Source organism: Solanum pennellii, chromosome 10, assembly GCF_001406875.1.
Source record: "Solanum pennellii chromosome 10, SPENNV200".
Lineage (NCBI taxonomy): Eukaryota > Viridiplantae > Streptophyta > Magnoliopsida > Solanales > Solanaceae > Solanum > Solanum pennellii.
Genome location: NC_028646.1, coordinates 41,846,182 through 41,865,786, shown reverse-complemented (window position 1 = coordinate 41,865,786; position 19,605 = coordinate 41,846,182). Strand labels below are relative to the sequence as shown.

General features: G+C 35.9%; 1 protein-coding gene across 1 annotated transcript; it reads right to left on the bottom strand.

Annotated features, from left to right (window-relative positions):
* Window positions 1-3,217: 3,217 nt before the first annotated feature.
* Window positions 3,218-4,097, bottom strand: LOC107001261 (uncharacterized protein K02A2.6-like). Its single transcript, XM_015199381.1, has 3 exons — window positions 3,746-4,097; window positions 3,573-3,661; window positions 3,218-3,316 (listed from the first exon to the last, which is right to left on the bottom strand). Exons 1-3 carry the CDS (start codon window positions 4,095-4,097, stop codon window positions 3,218-3,220), a joined length of 540 nt encoding a protein of 179 aa, XP_015054867.1.
* Between the last annotated feature and the right edge of the window lie 15,508 nt (window positions 4,098-19,605).

Sequence of the window (19,605 nt, the reverse complement as noted above, 5' to 3'; positions counted from 1 at the left end):
ATATATATATATATATATATATATATATATAATTCCGTAAACCTATATACGAGCTTAAAAAAATAAATTATTAAAACGGACAAGATTGATTTAAAATTACTTAAAAACATTTTAGACCTTATAAAAACTAACTACTTTAAAAAAAGTTCAATTTTAAAAAGAAACTCGTCAATTAATTAACTAAATCGGAGATGTCAAAATTTGGGTGTCAACAACTGTCCGTCATTTTATTTTGATTTATGAAAGAAATTCGAGGAAAATGAAATTGACCCAACCAATTTTGACCGACCATATATTCAAATCTGGGAAAGGGATCCGATACAACTTTTGGAATTATGGCCGAACCCCAGAAAATGGGTTTCCTACATATCTCAGGTTATATGAGAATTCAGGCCACTTGTAGTTCGATATGCTTGATTTAACGCACGATTATGAAAGGATTCAAAAGTAATACCGATACTGAATTATGGAAGGATCGAAATGCTCAGGAATAGGATTTAAGAGTGAATGTTGGGATACAACGGAGTTTTCAGCATTGAACCCGCCTACATATCCTTAAACATTAGTAATCTGACTGCTTGTAGTTTGATTCGATCGGTTGAAAAGGAAATCTATCTTGCTAGATAACCTTTGGCTTTGGACAAGCGACAAATTAAATCGAGTATGAAAAGAAGGCTTGTAACCTCTTAGCCATGAATGTGGCGCGCTTCACCCATAATTAAGAACCTACACGGACATAATTTTCAAAGCTCTTGGTGCATTTTCACTCAGATTGCAAACTTGCTTCCGGCGATACCTAAATTTTTGGATGCGAAATCGAAGCTGACAAACTGAAAGAAAAACCCACAAGCCTTATGATAGGGGTGTGGTTTGATTGTGGTTGAAGTCGCTCCTCTGCTCGCGTCCTAAGAGTTTGACAATCCTCTTTGGACTGTGTCCCAGTTCGCTGCTAAGAAAAAATTTCACGTTGTGCTGCATCGTTTTTGACGTCGTCCGCACCTGTGGTATGTTTTGGAGAATTCATCCTTTTGGATGCTCTCGGCAACTACTGAGATAATACTTATTAGCATACAAATTCAATTTAAATGGGGGACAGTGTCTTTTACCGTGACAACACTTAATCGTTCTCCTACATATTTGATGTCAACTCAATTGGTTTGACGTAAAGCAAATAAAGCTTATGTCTTGTGTTTGAAATATAATCTTCAATACACTCTTCGTTGGATCTAAAAATGAATAAAGCTGATGCAATGTTGATATTTTTTTTGTTGTTTTCGATGATTCTCTTGGTATTCGCTCTTGCCAAATAAAGATGCAGTTGATGTTGAGGGGTAAATATTTCCCTTGAGATGCACGATTCCTCCTCTGCCCGAGCATGATTTCTTGGGGGGCATGAATATCTTCCCTCGATGCGTGATTTCTTGCGGGGTAGGAATATTTTCCCGTGATGCATGAATTTCTGCGAGGCATGAATATCTTCTCACGATGCATAGATTTCAATGAGGTATAAAATCCTCTCGCGATGCATAAATTTTTGCGAGGTACAAAATCTTCTCGCAATGCACAAATTACTGCGAGGCATGAAATCTTCTCGCGATGCATAAATTTCTGCTAGGCATAAAATTTTCTCTTAATGCATATCTCCCAGCGAGGCATAAATATATTCATGCGATACATGAATATTGACTCGCGATGCATGAATATTGACTCGCGATGCATGATTATTGACTCGCGATGCATGATCTTTCGCGATGCATGAATATTGACTAGCGATGCATGATCTTCCGTGATGCATGAATAATGAATCGTGATGCATGAATATTGACTCGCGTTGCATGAATATTTACTCGCGATTCATGAAATTGACTCGCGAAGCATGGTTTTCCGCGATGCATGAATATCGACTCGCGATGCATGAATAATTATATTGCCCCCAACGATGATAACAGTAAAATGACTTCCAGATAGTATATCGTCTTGATCAATAATAAAAATAATTAACAACTCCGGGCAATACATAGTATCATATCCGACATTATAATGCAAACGACGTATTTTACGAAAACCGCAAACTCATCCTTGAGGTTTTCGTTTGATTCATCTTCGAATCTAGCTAGACGTTCTTTATAAATTTCATGTTGTTGGAAACTGATTGAAATAAATAATTCATATTCCCAAGTCTCTACACCAAGCGATATAAAACGCTTCCTGCTTCTAAGAAAAACTATTGACTTTGGGATAGTTTTCTCTTCCTTTGACTTCTCCATGTTGATCCATCGGAAGAATTTCCTGATTTCACAGTAAAGCTATAAATCTGCCTTCACAGAAGAATTGTTATTTTTTTTAAAAAAAATAAACAAACAAATATGTGTCGATTTCTTTAGCTGTCTGCTAATGTCCTACTTCTCTGATATTTTTCTCGATCTCCCGACTCTTGATAGATAAGACAAAATATTTTACACCAAAACAAATGTAACATAAAAGGGAAAATTTAAGAGAAAGAAATTTTCGAGAAAAAGTTTCTGAAAAAGGTCACTGCCATGTCTTGGCATATCAGGCTCAACAAACTTTTTCGAGTCTGATTCTTGGAGGTCTATCTGATTGTTCGCTGGGGAGTTTTCGAAGTCACTCCGGACTTGTAGCTAAACCCATGCTGATATTTTGAGGCCATTTTCAAAATTTCGGTCCTAGTTAACTTTCTTGCTTATCTTTCCACATTAACTTAGCAGATCGCAGAATTTCTGAGATTTTCTCAAAAATTCTTTCCTAGTTGCACATCTCGAAATATCATCAGTCTTGACTTGCTGAGGAATAATCTTCATCTCCAGAATTTTTGAGTCCCTCTCTAAAATTCCATCCCAGTTTCTATTGCATAGAGGAATAGAAATATTACGGGAGATATGACCGAGCCCTTATGGTGCCTACGTATCCCGTTGAGGCAGGAATTAGGTCAAACATAATTCCCCCTCAAAGGTTAACAAAATAAAAAGAATTACAAAGAAACCGGCCAAGGCCGACATAGGCTGCCTACGTATCTTATTCTTTAGAATTCAGGTCGAACGTATTTCAAATAAAAGATATAATTAAAGGGGATAAATGGGGTGACCGAAGCCAACATAGGCTGCCTACGTATCTCATTCTTGAGAATTCAGGTCAGACGTAGTTCATTACAGGAGGGATAAAACATGAGCAAAACAAATACAAGTTAATAGAATGATTACAAGTAAATAACAGGAATGCAAACTGAAGCTTCACACGTAGTATCTCTTGTCAGCATTTCAGTTGATTGGTTTCGGCCATACGATGCCATCCATCTCTGATAGGACAAAAGCACGTCCAGATAATACTTTACGGACTGTGTTATGACCTTTCCAGTTTTGTGCAAACTTTCATTTGTACTCGTCTTGATGAGGAAAAATAAGCTTAAGAACAAACTGACTTACTTTGAAAATTCTTGCTCTTACTCTCTTGTGAAAGGTACGAACCATTCACTGCCTATATAATTGACAATGAAAGACGGCAACCATTCTCTTCTCATCAATCAAAGTTAGTTAATCATTCCACTTGCTGACCCATTCAACATTACTTAACTCAGCCTCTTGGATGATTCTCAAAGACGGTATTTCGACTTCATTAGGTATGACTGCTTCTTGTCCATATACTAGCAAATATGAGGTGGCTCAAATTGATGTTCTGACAATCATGTGGTACCCCAGTAAAGCATATGGTAACATCGTATGCTTACCTCGATGCTTGTCAATCATTTTCCTTAGAATCTTCTTGATATTCTTATTGGCGGCCTCCACAGCTCCATTCATTTGAGGACAATGAGCGGTCGAGTTTTGATGAGTAATCTTAAATTCCTCGCATATCTCTCTCATATAGTGAGTGTTGAGATTTGCACTATTATCACTAGTGATGGATTCTGGCACTCCAAATCTGCATATCAAATTGTTGCTAACAAAATCAGCCACCACTTTCTTGGTTACCAACTTGGATGAAGCTGTTTCCACCCACTTGGTGAAGTAATCAACGGCAACCAAATTGAATTTGTGTCCATTAGAAGCGGATGTCTCTATCAAATCGATGACATCCATTCCCCAAGCTACAAATTTCCAAAGTGAACTCAACAAAGTCACAATCAAGAACAAGTATCCTCTTCCTCAGATTAATGATTTATTTGATCAACTCCAAAGTGCATGTTTCTTTTCCAATATTAACTTGATATAGAGATTCACCAACATAGGGTAAGAGGTGAAGACATTCCTAAGATGGCATTTCGAACAAGATATGGTCACTATGTGTTCTTAGTAATGTCCTTTGGTCACACTAATTCTCCGACATCATTGATGGACCTAATGAATTGGGTATTTTAAAGTTACCCAGATAAATTTTTCATTGTCTTCATCGACGACATATGTGTACATTCGAAAACTGAGGATGAACACATGGATCACTTCAGGGTGGTGTTGTAAGTGCTTAAGGAACACCAATTGTTTCCCAAGTATAGCAAATGTGAGTTTTGTTTGAGGTCGATTACGTTTCATGGTTATGTCATCTCGAGTGAAGGTGTAAAGGTTGATCCAAAGAAGACCAAATCGGTGAAAAATTGTCCTAGACCTTTTGCTCCTACGGATATTAGGAGTTTCTTAGGACTAGCCGGTTAGTATATAAGGTTGGTTGACGTGTTTGCATTAATGGAATACCCCTTTATAACCTTTACCTAAAAGAATGTGAAATTGATGTGGTCGGAGCCATATGAAAAGAGATTCCAAATGTTCAAGGATAGGCTTACTTCCGCTCCGGTATTGACTCTATTGGAGGGTACTAAGGGTTTTGTGGTTTATTGTTATGCATCTCGAGTCAGGTTGGGGTGTATTCTTATGCCACATGGCAAATTTAAAGCTAATGCTTCTAGGAAAATCAAAATTCATGAGAAGAATTACCCGACACATGGTCTTTAGTTACCGGTCGTTGTATTTGCCTTGAATATATGAAGGCATTATCTCTATGGGATTCATGTTGATGTCCATACGGATCATAAACGTCTCCAATATGTATTCACTAAAAAGTAGTTGAATATCTAGAAACGGAGATGGTTAGATTTGTTGAAAGACTATGACATGATTTTTCTCTATCACCCTAACAAGGCTGATCTGGTAGCGGATTCTCTAAGTGAATTGTCCATGGGAAGTGTGTCCCATGTTGAAGAAACCAAGAGAAACCTAGTGAAAGATGTTCATAGATTGGCTCATTTAAGGGTTCGAATTGAAAGTTCTCCAAATTGTGGTATGTTGGTACGTTATAACTCCGAGTCCTATTTGGTGGTTTATATTAAGTCTATGCAACACCTTGATCCATTATTTATGGAGCTGAAAGAATCGGTTATATGTAAGATTAATAAGTCAATCTCCCAATGTGGGGTATTTGAGGATTAGGATACTTGAGGAAGCTTATGGATCCCGCTACTCTATTCATTCGGGTTTTACAAAGATGTACCATGTTGATTGAGAGGTGTTTTGGTGGGATTGACTGAAAAGGGATATTGCGAAGTTTGTTGTATCGTGTCCTAATTTCCAACAAGTGACGACTGAGCACCAAAAATTGAGTGGTCTAGTACAAGAAATACAAATTCCTACTTAGAAGTGGGAAGATATTAATGTGGATTTCATTGTAGGTTAGCCTAGAAATAGAATGCAATATAACTTAATATGGGTGGTAGTGGACAGATTGACCAAGTACGCTTACTATATTCCCATTAAGTCTACTTATTCGGCGAAAGATTATGGAAGAATCTATCTTTACATGATAGTGAGTCTTCATGGTTTCTATTTTTCCATCATATCTGATAGTGGTGCTCAACACACATGAAGGTGTCAAAGGTCATTTCAAAGAGGTTTGGGTACTCAAGTGAAGTTAAGCACCACTTTTTATCCTCAAATTGATGGTCAAGCGGAGAGTACTATTCAAACTCTTGAAGATATGCTTAGGTCTAGTATTATTGACTTTAAGGGAAATTTGGATGATCACTTGCCGTTGGTGGAGTTCTCATATAACAATAGTTTTCATTTATCCATCTCTATGGCTCCATATGAAGCTTTGTACGGTAGGAGGTGTAGGTTTCCCATTGTGTGGTTTGAGGTTGGCGAGTCTTAGCTTCTTGGTCCCAACTTGATCTATCTGACTTTAGAGAAAGTTCATCATAAGTTACTATTTGCAAAAAACCTATAGTAGGCAAAGTCTTATGCCAATCATTGGAGAAGACACCTTGAATTTGGAGAAGGATAAGATGTATTTGAAAATTTCACCCATCAAAGGGGTGGTTAGATTTGGAAATAATGGGAAGTTAATTTCTCGTTATGTGGGTCCCTATGAATCTTTTCAAAGGGTTGGGAATGTTTCATATGATTTGAAACTCCCTAGTGAGCTATCTTCAGTTCATCCGATTTTCCATGTTTCTATCCTCAAGAAGTGAATTGGTTATCCCGAGTCTATTCTTCATATATAAGGTACTGGTGTGAAGGAGAACCTTTCCTTTGAGGAGGTTCAAGTTGAAATCCTTGATAGTTAACTGAAGAGTTTGAGGAAAAAAATGTGGCCTCCATAAAAGTGCTATGGAGAAACCACCTAGTTGAAGGAGCAACATGGGAGGCCGAGGCGGAGAAGAATTCCCGTTATCCTCATATCTTTACTAGTGAAGGTTATTTGTCCTCTTTAATAATGAAAATAATGACTAAATTTGAAGTTGCTTTTATTTTTGGTGAAGTTTCCCAAAAAATGCTTATATTGCAGTGAATTATGCCTTTAGGCCTGAAAATTTGCAATTCTTCTTGTTGTGCATTATGTTGAGCATTTTTATATGGTGAGTCTTTATGAAAGAATGTTAAGCATGTCGGTAAGTTTATTTTTTGCATAGTTGACCCATATATGGTATGTTAAGCTCATGTTGTTGTGAGAAGGAAATTCTTCATATTGTGACGTTGTTCTTTATGTGTAGTAATTGTGTTCTTGCTATTTGTAAATTAAATTATTGATATTATAATTCAAGTAAATATGTATTTTTTTTGATTGGTCTTCTAATCTTGAGTCATTCTTTCACTTCAAAAACATTTTTGTGTCATTCGGGGACAAATATTCCTAAAGGAGGGATAATGTAACACTCCGAAAGTGTAAGACGTGCCCTAGAGCCTAACATAAGTTTGAAAAGGTTTAGACAGTGTTTTAAGATCATATATATAATGTATATAAGTCGTTTAGGAAGTTTCAGAACCAAAATGACAAGAAAAGTCCAAGACATCTTGAAGCTACTCTAATTGAACTAGTGAAACGTCCTTAGGTTTCATAAATATTTAGGATTGGTGTATGAGGTCTAAAACTTGTCAAATGGCTTTTAATAGATAAAACCATGTATATATAGTAAAACCCACCAAGGTCTCCTTAAGGGTCCATGAAAGGACCCCAAACTTGGCTTGACGAGCTATCAAGGCAGCAGTCAAATTACACATAGATGAAACATGTCCGCATCACGGATTTGGGTGGATTTTTGTCAAATTTCATGTTCCTGTCGCAGGAAGGACGCGGACTATACTGTCTCTAAAATTAATCTAGAAAATCATGCGGGAACTGATCCGCGTTGAGGACTTGTTTCCCGACGAAAATCTTAAATTTGGATTTGATGTTTGACTTCATTAACGGGTCAATTTAAGGGAGGGATCTGTTGGTTATTTCATGGGGGTTCTATATATGTATTTCCAATCAGATTTCACTCATATTTACTAACTTATATGAAATCCACAAATCAATACCCAAAAGCTATCACCTCTCTGTATTCATTCTCCATTGAAGGAAGAAGAAAGTTTGAAAAAGAAGACAATTTTTTCTAAGATTTCACATGAATTTCATGGATTAATCTTCATTAAGATATAGGTTCTTTACTCTTGGGTTTCCTTTCCCCATGAGATCCTCTCAAAGATGATTTCCAAAATACCTTATTCCTAGGGTTTTTCTATTCTAATTGGTTTTCTTATAAAATTCAAATTGATGATAAAATTTGATGTCCTAAGAATAATTAAGTGTAGATTGTTGATAAAATAATGTTAATTGATGCAATTTCATATAGATCATGTTTCTTTTCCCCAAATTCCCCAAATCTTTGATCTTGCTTATGAATTGATGGGAATTGAAGAATGTATTGATTGATAGACATGTTTTATCATTTCTAATTCATTCATGGACTGCCTAGGGTAATGTATTGTTGGTATTGGGTCTATTTCATGAAAAATACATGATGAACCCTATTCCCCTAAACCTAGGTTATTAAATGAAGTTAATTGGGATTGTGATGATACAATTGATCTTGTTATTATGTTAATTACTGTTGTATGATGATATGATACCCATGGCTGGGTTAAGTTTGAGGGTTGATGGTAAGACCTTTATGATGGCTTGTGAAGGAGATTTTGTAAGTCTTGTGATCTTAACTCTTTACTTCAATTATGTATACTTTTGATTAAGTGATTATGTTGTATTGAAGTCTACGTTATACTAAGTTCCATAGGGTTGGTATGATGTTCAATTGAAATGTCTTGAGTATGGTTTTTGAGGTGTTGGGTAAGATGTAAATGTTATAAGGATGGTAATGACTTACCAATGTGACTTATTATCAATGACTATGAAAATATGCTAACCTCATCTCTGTGAATTCTAATGAAAGGAAAATACTCATTACATTCTTATTGAGCTATGATAATGATGATTATATAAGGGGTAGATCGCATGACCTAAACTAAGCTATGTTCATTAATAAAGTTAATAAAAATTTAGAGAGGGATGTTAGCTTAGTACTGAGAGATATTGACTGTCACACTCGAAGAGCATACCCTGGATTAGACCGGCCTCATCGTTCTATCAGAGGACTCAGACAAGTCTCTTAGCATTCGTCATAACATGTCATCAGTTAAAATTTGTGGATATTTAAAAACATTTATCATACTATTGAAGTATACTTAGAATTCATACTCAACATTTATAAACCATACGATATTCTAAGGAATTGTCTCAAATATATGTAGAACAATCTAAGATTTCAAATCGGTAGTTAGCCAATAAATAGTCAATATGCCATATAGGCCTTAATACAAAAAAATACATAGAAAACATGAAGGAAATATATTATCCTAATATCTACTAAAGTCTTCATATACTAGAAAATAAATGATAGCGTCCCTAATAAGACTTGTAGAAAGAGTTCCAAGCTTCTTCAAATCATCTTCCTTATACTTTAATGGACGGAACCTACAGTTGTAGTGATATATATTAATGGGGTTAGTACTCCACATGTACTAAGTATGGGTATATGCACATAACACATAAGGACATGCATGAAAAAGGATCATTTATCATTTCATTAAAAAACATACAAAGTCATGTGAAAGTATTCAATGCACATACAATATAACGTGTACAAACTATGTATACCATCAACTTACAACATGATCATGATCAAAGACATATTATCATAGAGTCATGTTAACACATTTCAATAAATCATATACACATAACATACAAAACACTTACCAATGATCTCATACCCAACCTACAAGTGCAATGGTCATGTGAAGCCCAATAACCCCACACAATCAAGTAGATAAGATAGGAGACCATAAGTAAAGCTTTGCTTCATGTAACTTGTATCATAAGTAGTCATCACTTTTTATAAAAATATAACCCAATAAAATATTCATCATAATGACCAACATTCATTTTAGAGTAAAAAATCATGTATCATAAACATATATCTTTCACGTCATCATATTTCTAAGAACAATTACCTAGGACTTCCCCTAGAGTCAACTTGTGCAATGTCTAGGTAGTGTCCCATACCACTACCTATACTTAGCAAACTCCTCAAGTCACCCTAGTCAACGTTCATTTACTTGTATTTTACATGAGGGAACATTCGCCTTAACCGACATAGACCATTTAAGCTATAGATGGAATCCATTGTCTACCCTACACTGAAAAGAGGTGATCTACCGGCAAAAGTAGAACCTACATGACATTGCTTTCTAGGTGGATCCACTAGCTAGTATACTATGGTGGCAACATAGTTCAAGAAATAGGATATGTATTAGATAAATGTAGTAACACATTACATGGGAGGATCAATCTCATGAAAATCATTGTGAATTTACCTTCCCGCTAGGGATGGGACACTTCCCATATCTAGCTCATCGGTGCTTACCTTAAGTACCTTTCTTGAAATGACCTTTAAGTTTTCTTTTATTATTAACATATTATAGGTCATAGGAGATTATCTCCTTGTATAACATGATCATGAGTTCTTTTAGATTAAATGAGAATTTTCCTTTCATCGTAACCTTTCTTCTGTGCGATTTACATCACATAATCATCTTGTGTAAAGCATACAAGAGAGTACAATAACTTGCATATTCGTATTCTTATCATAATATAACAAGAAACATGTTCATAGCCTAGAATATTCACATAGAAACATGATACATACTTTTCATAACATAGCATCATAGTTAATAGGCTAATAAATCATTGAGAGTAATAACACTTAGAGAGGCTTACGTCTTGCTTCCAACAATCTTATTCATCATGCAATATTCATAGCCATACATAGTGAAATACTAAATGACATAATTAAGAACAACTCATAAAATCATGTACAAGATCAATACATAGCATTGGAGAAGGTAAACGTGTAATTAAAGGGTTCATGCAAATGTTAAAATCTAACCCTAACGCTTTCACGTTATCAAATATTACAAACAACCCATTAGAAATCATCACATAGAGAAAGATCATGCATCACAAGACATTAAACATTATCACTGAATTAATCAACAATTCATGCGATATTAAATATAGAAAATATTTACTTTTCATTGAAAATCATAAATATAGGGTTAGGAAGAAAATCCATTTTGTAGAATAAAATCCATAGTATTTGAACTTCTTGAAAACTTACCTTGAAAGGAACTCTTAGATAAAGGAATTCAAAGAGTGAAAAAACCATACCTTATATATGAATAATCCACGAAAATCTTATTGGAATCTTTGAAACCTTCATCTTCTTCCTTAACCTTTTCTTGTTATTCATTGGAGTTCTGAAAAGAGAGCGTTCTTGAGAGAAAGTCAAATTTCGGTTTGATCTTATTTGGAAGGTGTAAAAGTGGTCTAAAACTTTCTTAAAATACATATATAGTCGTCCCATGAATTACACCAAAAGACTCTCCACTTAAATTACCAAAATGCCCCTCCAAAATTGACTAAAAATAGGAGAGCATTTGACTTAGTTATATTCTGAATTTTTTCTAAGGGTTTTGGCTTTGACTATGAAATTTAATTAATTAATTATGTTTCTAATTTAATTGATTAAGTGACCTAGGGTAATTACTAAAGTACCCCTATGTAATTAGGATCATAACCAACCCCTTTGGACCATCCTAGGTTAGGTACTAGTATGTTTCTTGAGTTAGTTACTAGGCTAGTGTTACCCGGTTAGGTCTTAGGATTTCGGGCACACTAGTTAGTTATTTTTTGTTAGTCCTAGGATAGTTATCTAGTTATTTAAGTTAGTTAGAGTCTACAATTATTTAGGAAGCTAGGGGTTCCTACCCCCCTAACCTCCCTAGCCGAATTCTGTTGGGGTGGTCGCTTGGTCTCTTGGCGGTTAGCACATGTGCTTGCACATGTGTTGCAAGTGTGTTGCTGATGATTTTATGTCCAAGGACCCTCACTTGGTCCTTGGGCATTTCTTAATCTACATGATTTTTTAAATGATCATGTGCTATGGTACCTTTGTTTGACAGTTGGATGCCTCATACCTAATGTGTACAACTAAAAAAATTAATATTTTAGCTTAGAGTTTTCATTGCAGGTACAATCCCTGGACAATGTTGGATTGGAGGATTTTAACATCAAACTCTATCTTTATTTACTTGTTCATACTTAGAAATTTGCTAAATATCAAGGTGTATTTTAAGTTACTTGTTAATACGTAGAAATTGGCTAACACCCTAGAGCCAATATTCTCTAACATGACCAATATTACTCAATATTGGGATTTGGTATGTCTATGTACCCCATACATATTCTTAAAACTTAAAAGTCTCTTCACTAGACAAATACATTTTTCTGGAGTGTTACATTGACATTGGGAGGGGTTGACTTTCCATAGAGAAAGATTCACCTTATAGTTCCACAAAAGGTGTAGATTCCCCTATAAGTGATACTCACACTATGACTTCTCATGAGATGAAGCTTCAATTTCCAAGGGTCATGTATAGAGTTTATACATATCTCTTAGTTCCTTAAACTATGTTGCCTCCAACAAAAGACTAGCTAGTGGATCCACCTAGAAAGCTATATTTATGATTTGTTCTACTTTGGCCGGTAGACCACCTTCCATCGGTGTAAGGTTCTACAAAATCAGATTCCACACTTAGATCTTTCGGTCTATGTCGCTTAACTCAACTGTTCCCTAAACAAAAAAAACTAATGAAGTACAAGCTAATTAGGGTGACTTAAGAGGTTTGACTTAGCCTAGGTAGGGGTATGGGACTTTACCTATGCCTTTTAGTAGTTTGCCTTGAGGTAAGCCTTAGGTGGTTTTTCTTATGTAAGTATATGCTTATAAATGTTAATGACACTATGTGATGTATATTACTCTTATGAACATGTACTTGGTCTCTATTGCTAAAGTATGATATTATGTACTTTTAATGATATGTAATGTGGAGGTTTACATTGGTTATGGTTCTTGATAGGTTTACTTGATTAAGTATGGTCATGGGGTTTTGCTTAGTTATTGCAAAAGTGGACTTAATGAGGGTAATGAGTAATAGTCTTTCTTTGGTTATGTTTTAATGAACTCTTATTCCTGCTTGTGATGTTATGTCATGATGATAGAGTTGTGTTTGATTATGGGTTCAAGTATGTTGATATGCTTCTGAGTTGATTTGACTTGAGGTGGTTTGGTCTTGTATAGTACATGGTATTGACTTGATGAATATGCATTATTGACTTGTATTAGTTTCTTGAATGTGCTTAAGGCTTTCTAAATGAAGAGTAGCATGTTTTAAATGAAATGTCCTTTTTGGTATGATTTCACTTGTTTTATGTGCATATACTCATACTTAGTACAACTGTGTAACAACACATCTTTTATGTTTACTACAAATGTTTGATCCAGTCGTTGAACATTGCACAATGTCATTTGAAGACTAATTGGGTTCCTATATTCCAAAGTATTGTAGGTCCTCACTTCCAGAGGAAGATGCTATTATCTACTGATTGTATGTTGTTTAGTCTTAAAGACACTGTTAATTCTCTTTCATTTTGGTACTATAATTTTAAAGACTATATGTGTCTATGATTGTTGATGTAAGGTCTAGGCACGCTTTAATATTAGAAAATGTTATAGACTTCTTATGACATTATGTTCCTATACTATTTATGTGAAATTAAAATAGAAGACTAAGTAAATCTTCTTATAGGAAGGATCCATGTATGCTCAATTTGAATATATATTATGTGTATGCGTGGGGTTAATCTAAACTTCAAGATAGATATAGAAATGTTTAAAATTTTCTGCATTTTTAACCTATGAACGTAATAATTCAAGATAAGAGGCTAGTTTTAGTCCTGTATGAGGATGACGACACCGGTTATTTCTACGGGGTGTTCCCCCGATGTGACAAATATGACAACTTACGGATGATACATCATCTTGCCCACGCTTCTAGAACTGTCCTATACTTTTTAGTCATATAGGATGCCTTAACTAATGGATCCACTATTCTATGGTAAAAATCATTTAAGAAATCATCGAAAAGTATGATTCTTTACTACCTATGACGGCTATAAAGTTGATGGAGACGTTAATTATCGGAACTCAAACTTTCCCACATATTGGTGCTCAATACTACTGCAAAAATACTCAGTTCATATGTTTAAAAACATAACTTTTTTTATTTGGTTTTAGATAATATCTCATAACATAGCTTAAAGGATCTCTTAAAATCGGTGTTCACTTTCTTTCTCAAAACTCTTTTAGAAATCTTATTTTCCTCTCATCTTAAGTGTGAAAACATTTACTCTTTGGAGTACTTAGTTCCATATATCATTTCATTGAAAATGAACTTTACTCTTACTCTTTATTCCAGTCAAAGCATAAGTCTAAAAAACAAAGTTAAAAATTTGTAAAAAACTTCTAAAAATATTAATGCCGAAATATTGACATGAGCGACTCAAAAAAAGGTTTTTTAAATGCCGAAATATTGACGTTAGCGACTGAAAAAAAGGTTTTTTAAAAAATAATTATAGATAGAACTTAATACTTAGAATTGAATAACTTCGATTATACTACTCACTTAAAGAATTCTTGAACGTTCATGAGAAATTATGAGCACGAACTACTCGACTCAAGGACTCAAAGATATGTTCCATCTTAAAATTGTTCGACTTAAAGTGTTCATAAAGAATTATGGGCATGAAAAATTCAACTCAATGACTTCATTAATAACATGTAATAGTTCCATGATTACAATTATAAACTCAAAGGGGATTTGGAACTTAGTACTAAATACTTAGAACTTTAAGATACTACTCTTCTCAATGGTACTCAAATGATGGAGTTTATGTCGAAGTTATGGGCATGGACGACTCGACTCTAAGATCTACATACTAATATGGAACTCTTGAATAATACTCTTCTCATTATCATTATTTATTGCCATAAATATGCACATCTTTGCAAAACAAGTCAAAATTACATTAACTCATTATTTTCTTTATGAATAGTAATAACGATCAATAATTAGCATAGAGATGAGGATAACGGGACTTCATGTTGGCCTCGACCTCCTTTGTTTACCCTTCAATTAGGTGGTTTCTCCATAGAACTTTCACGGAGTCCACCTCTTTGTTCTCAACTTCTTCACTTGTTGATCAAGGATTTTAACAAGAACCTCCTCATTGGAGAGGTGCTCATCCACTCCAAGACCTTCCATAGGATGATTGGACTCTAGATCACCAATGCACTTCATAAGAATGTATACATGGAAAACCGGGTGAACAAAAGTTAGCTCACTAGGTAATCTCAATTCGTAAGCAACCTTACCCACTCTTTGAAAAATTTCATAAGGACCCACATAATGAGGACTTAAGTTCCCTTTCTTACAAAACCTAATCACCCTTGTCATGGGTTAAATTTTTATGTACAATTTATTACCTTCATAAAACTCTAGCTCTCTTCTCCTATTGTCAGTGTAAGAATTTTACGAGCTATAGGCTGTTTTCAATCGGTCCCTTATAAAATGGGCACTCTTCCAAAAAGTGAAAATTCACTAACTTAGAACCACCCTACTGGAGATTTACATTTCCTACCATACAAAGCTTCAAAAGGAGTCATGGAAATGCATGAACGGTAACTATTGTTATAAGAGAACTCAACCAAAGGAAAGTGATTATCCCAACTTCCCTTGAATTCGATGACACAAGATCTAATAATATCCTCAAGAGTTTGAATAGTGATCTTCATTTGAACATCCGTTTAGGTATGAAAAGCGGTGCTCAATTTTACTCTTGTACCCAAACCTAGATGTGAAATTCATGCCCCTATCAAATATGATAGAGAACGGAATACCATGAATACTCCCAATGTCATCAATAAAAATCTTTGCAGAATCCTCCGCCGAGTAAGTGGATTTAAAGAGAGTAAAGTGAGCCGATTTGGTCAATCTATCCACTACTACCCATATTGAGTCATGTTGCCTTAGAGTCTTAGGCAAACCCACCATAAAGTTCATGTTAATGTCTTCCTAGTTCCAACTAGGAATTTGGATCTCTTGAAGTAAACCACTCGTCTTTAAGTGTTCGGCTTAAATTGTTTGTCTTTCAGTAGTTGGAAATTTGAACACTTTGCAATAAAATCCACTATGTCCTTTATAAATCCACCCCACCAAAACACTCCACTAAGGGCATGATACATCTTCGTAGAACCCAGATTAATCGATCAACGGGACCCATGATCTTCTTTAAGAATCCGGTTTATCCAATCATCGACATTGGGTACACACAACCTATATTGATAACTCAAAACACCATTCCCTTCCTTGGGAGAATGACTCATTCATCATACCAAGAACCGATTCTTTCAACTCTATCAACAATTGATCAAGGTGTTGCTTAGACTTCACCTCAACAACCAAATATTAATCAGAGTAATGACGACCACCATAACACCATTTGGAGAACTTTAAATTAGAACCCCTAAACGAGCCAATCTATGAACATTTTTCACTAGGTTTATCTTGGATTCTTCCACATGGGACACACTTCCCATGGAAAATCTACTTAGAGCATCCGCTACCACATTAGTCTTGCCGGGGTGATAGAGAACACTCATATCATTGTCTTTCAACAACTCTAACCTTATCCGTAGCCGGAGATTCAACTCCTTCGGATTGAATACATAGTGGAGACTTTTATCGTCCATATACACATCAACATGAACCCCACAAAGATAATGCCTCCATATTTTCAAAGAAAATACTAGGGCCGCTAACTCAAGGTCATGAGTCTGGTAATTATTCTCATGAACTTTGGTGTTGCCTAGAAGCATAGGATATTACTTTTCCATGTTGCATAAGAACACACCCTAACCCGACTAGGGATACATCACAACAGACCACAAAACCCTTATTACCCTCCGCTAGAGTCAATACCACAGCCGAAGTAATAATATCCTTATTCATTTGGAGTCTCTTTTCACATGACTCCGACCACTCAAATTTCCCCTTCATTTAGAGTCAAGGTTGTCAAAGTGGAGGCCATGGATGTAAACCCATCGACAAATTTTCTACAAAAACCGTCTAGGCCTAAGAAACTCCTAATATCTGTAGGAGCCAAAGGTCTAAGAAAATGTTTCACTGGTTCGGTCTTTCTTGGATCAACCTCTACACAATCCTTAGAGTTGATATAACCAAGAAATGTTACCGACCTCAACCAGAACTCAAATTTTCTATACTTGTCAAATAATTGGTGTTCTTTAAGAACTTGCAACACCGCACTCAGATGATCCATGCGTTCATCCTCATTTTTCAAATATACCAAGATGTCTTCAATGAAAACAATGACAAATGAATCTAGGTAACTTTGAAGCACCCTACTCATTAGGTACATAAATGCCGCCAGAGCATTAGTGAGACCGAATGACATTACTAAGAACTCATAATGACCATATCTAGTCTGAAATGCCGTCTTAGGAATTTCTACTCCTCTCACCCTAAGATGGTGAATCCTGATCTCAACTCAATCATGGATAACTCGTACCTCAGAGTTGATCAAATAAATCATCAATCCCAAGGAATGGATACTTGTTCATAATTGAGACTTTGTTGAGTTGATGCTAATCAATACACATTCTAAGGTACCCATCCTTCTTCTTCATAAACAATATTGGAGCGTCCCATGGAGAAATACTAGGCCTAATAAAGCCCTTGTCAAGTAAGTCTTTGAGCTTAGCCTTCAAATCTTTCAATTCGTCTGGAGCCATCCGATAAGGAGGAATTAAAATGGGATTTGTATTTTGTAGCAAGTAAATAACAAAATCAATTACCCATTTGGGAGGAATACCGAGAATATCATTATGAAAGACTTCCAAAAATTTCCTCACTACGGGGACCGACTCAATGGGAAAAATTTCGGAGTCTAAATCTTGGACTCTTACTATATGCTATAAACACCCTTTAGAGATGATGCTACAAGCTTTCAAACAAGAAATGATACGGCCTCTAGGAATAGAATTTACCCCCTTTCACTCTAAAACGGATTCATTTTGAAAGTTAAACTTCACCTACCTTTTTCTGCAATCTATGGACGCGAAACAAGCATGTTACTAATCCATACCCAAAATAACATCAAAATCAACCATATTGAGTTATACTAACTCCACATAAGTAACTCTATTGGGAAACATTAAAGACAATTTCTATATACTCTGTTAGCGACAAATGACTCACCCGCCGGGGTTGTCACCATAAAATGTTCATTCAATATATCAGACAAAATATCAAACTTTTTAGCTAATAGAGGAGTAACAAATGACAAAGTAGCACCGGGATCAAGTAAAATATATACATCAATTGAAAAGACTTTCAACATATCGGTCACTATATCGGGAGAAGCCTCTTGCTCACCCAAGAGCGGAGAGCATAGAAACGATTCTTCTTCAGAGCTTCTACATTATAACCACTTGCTTTTCCACTCCCCTTGTCTTGCCCCTTAAAATTTCAGCGATGTCGAACTTTGTGCCCACTTTTACCATAACTAAAGCAATTGTCCGTCTAAATGAGGCATTCAACATAATGCTTCTTGCAACACTTATAACAAGTTGGCTTCTTACTTGGTTAACTAGTAACCCTTCCCTTTTGAGGCTCAGAATTAGACACCCTAGCATCACGAGCCTTAGGGATGGAAGGAACTAGATTGGAGAACCTCTTTTTGAACCTACACTTGTCTTGGATAAAAAGCCTACCCTTTCAAGAACCACCATCAAAAGACTTTGCCCTATTTGCATATCTTCTCTTCCTCTTAACCCTTGTCTCATCCACTTGTTGAGCATGAATCATGAGACGAAAAATGTTCATAGTATTACGTAGCATAGCCGAACGACATTCTTCTTTCATGTCATTCGACAATTCTATCACAAAGCGACTCATTTCATCTCTAGGGTCACAAACCAAAGAAAAAGCATTACATGACAATTTAGTGAATTTTGAAGAATTGTCAAGTACACTCATACCTCGTTCACGAAAGTTGATGAATTCTTCCACTTTGGCTTCCCACTTCTCTCTACGAAAAAAATCGATCAAGAAAAGCATTCTTGAAAATCTCCCATGTCACATGACCACCCCTTAGAGGCATATTGTCTCTCCATTAAACATACCAAGTTTTGGCCAAATCTTTGACTTGGTACGTGTCTAACTCGGCTCCGTCACTAGTAGTTAACCCCACACATAGAGAATTTTGTAGATTTCATCAGCGAACTCTTGGGGGTCTTCCTCAACTTTGGACCCATAAAAAGAAGGAGGATTCATCCTAGTGAAATCCATCCAACAGAAGGCTATGGTGCTAACTTGTTGATTTCCTCGGGGTACCACCTCTTGATTAGCTTGGGTCGTCATAGCTTGAACTTGACTAGTAAGGGTAATTGGGTAATTTTGAAATCAACTATGAAGTGAACTCTTGGGGAATGAAATTGTAACGACCTGTTTAGTCGTTTTGAGCAGCAGATTTTATTTCTGGAAAATTGGCTGAGGAAACGGACCCCACGACGGAACATCACAGGCACGACGGACCGTCGCAGGGTCTCGTTTCAGCATACTTAGAAATTCTGAAATTGGGTACTGAAAATCGACTCTCTGTAATCTGTGACGGACCTGCAGGACGTGCCGTCACATCCACGACGAGCCGTCGTAAGCTCCCGTTGCAAAACACTTCAACTCTTGAGAAATTGGTACGGGAAACGAGTCTCTGACCGTCAGGACGGAGGTGCAGGACGGACCGTCACAG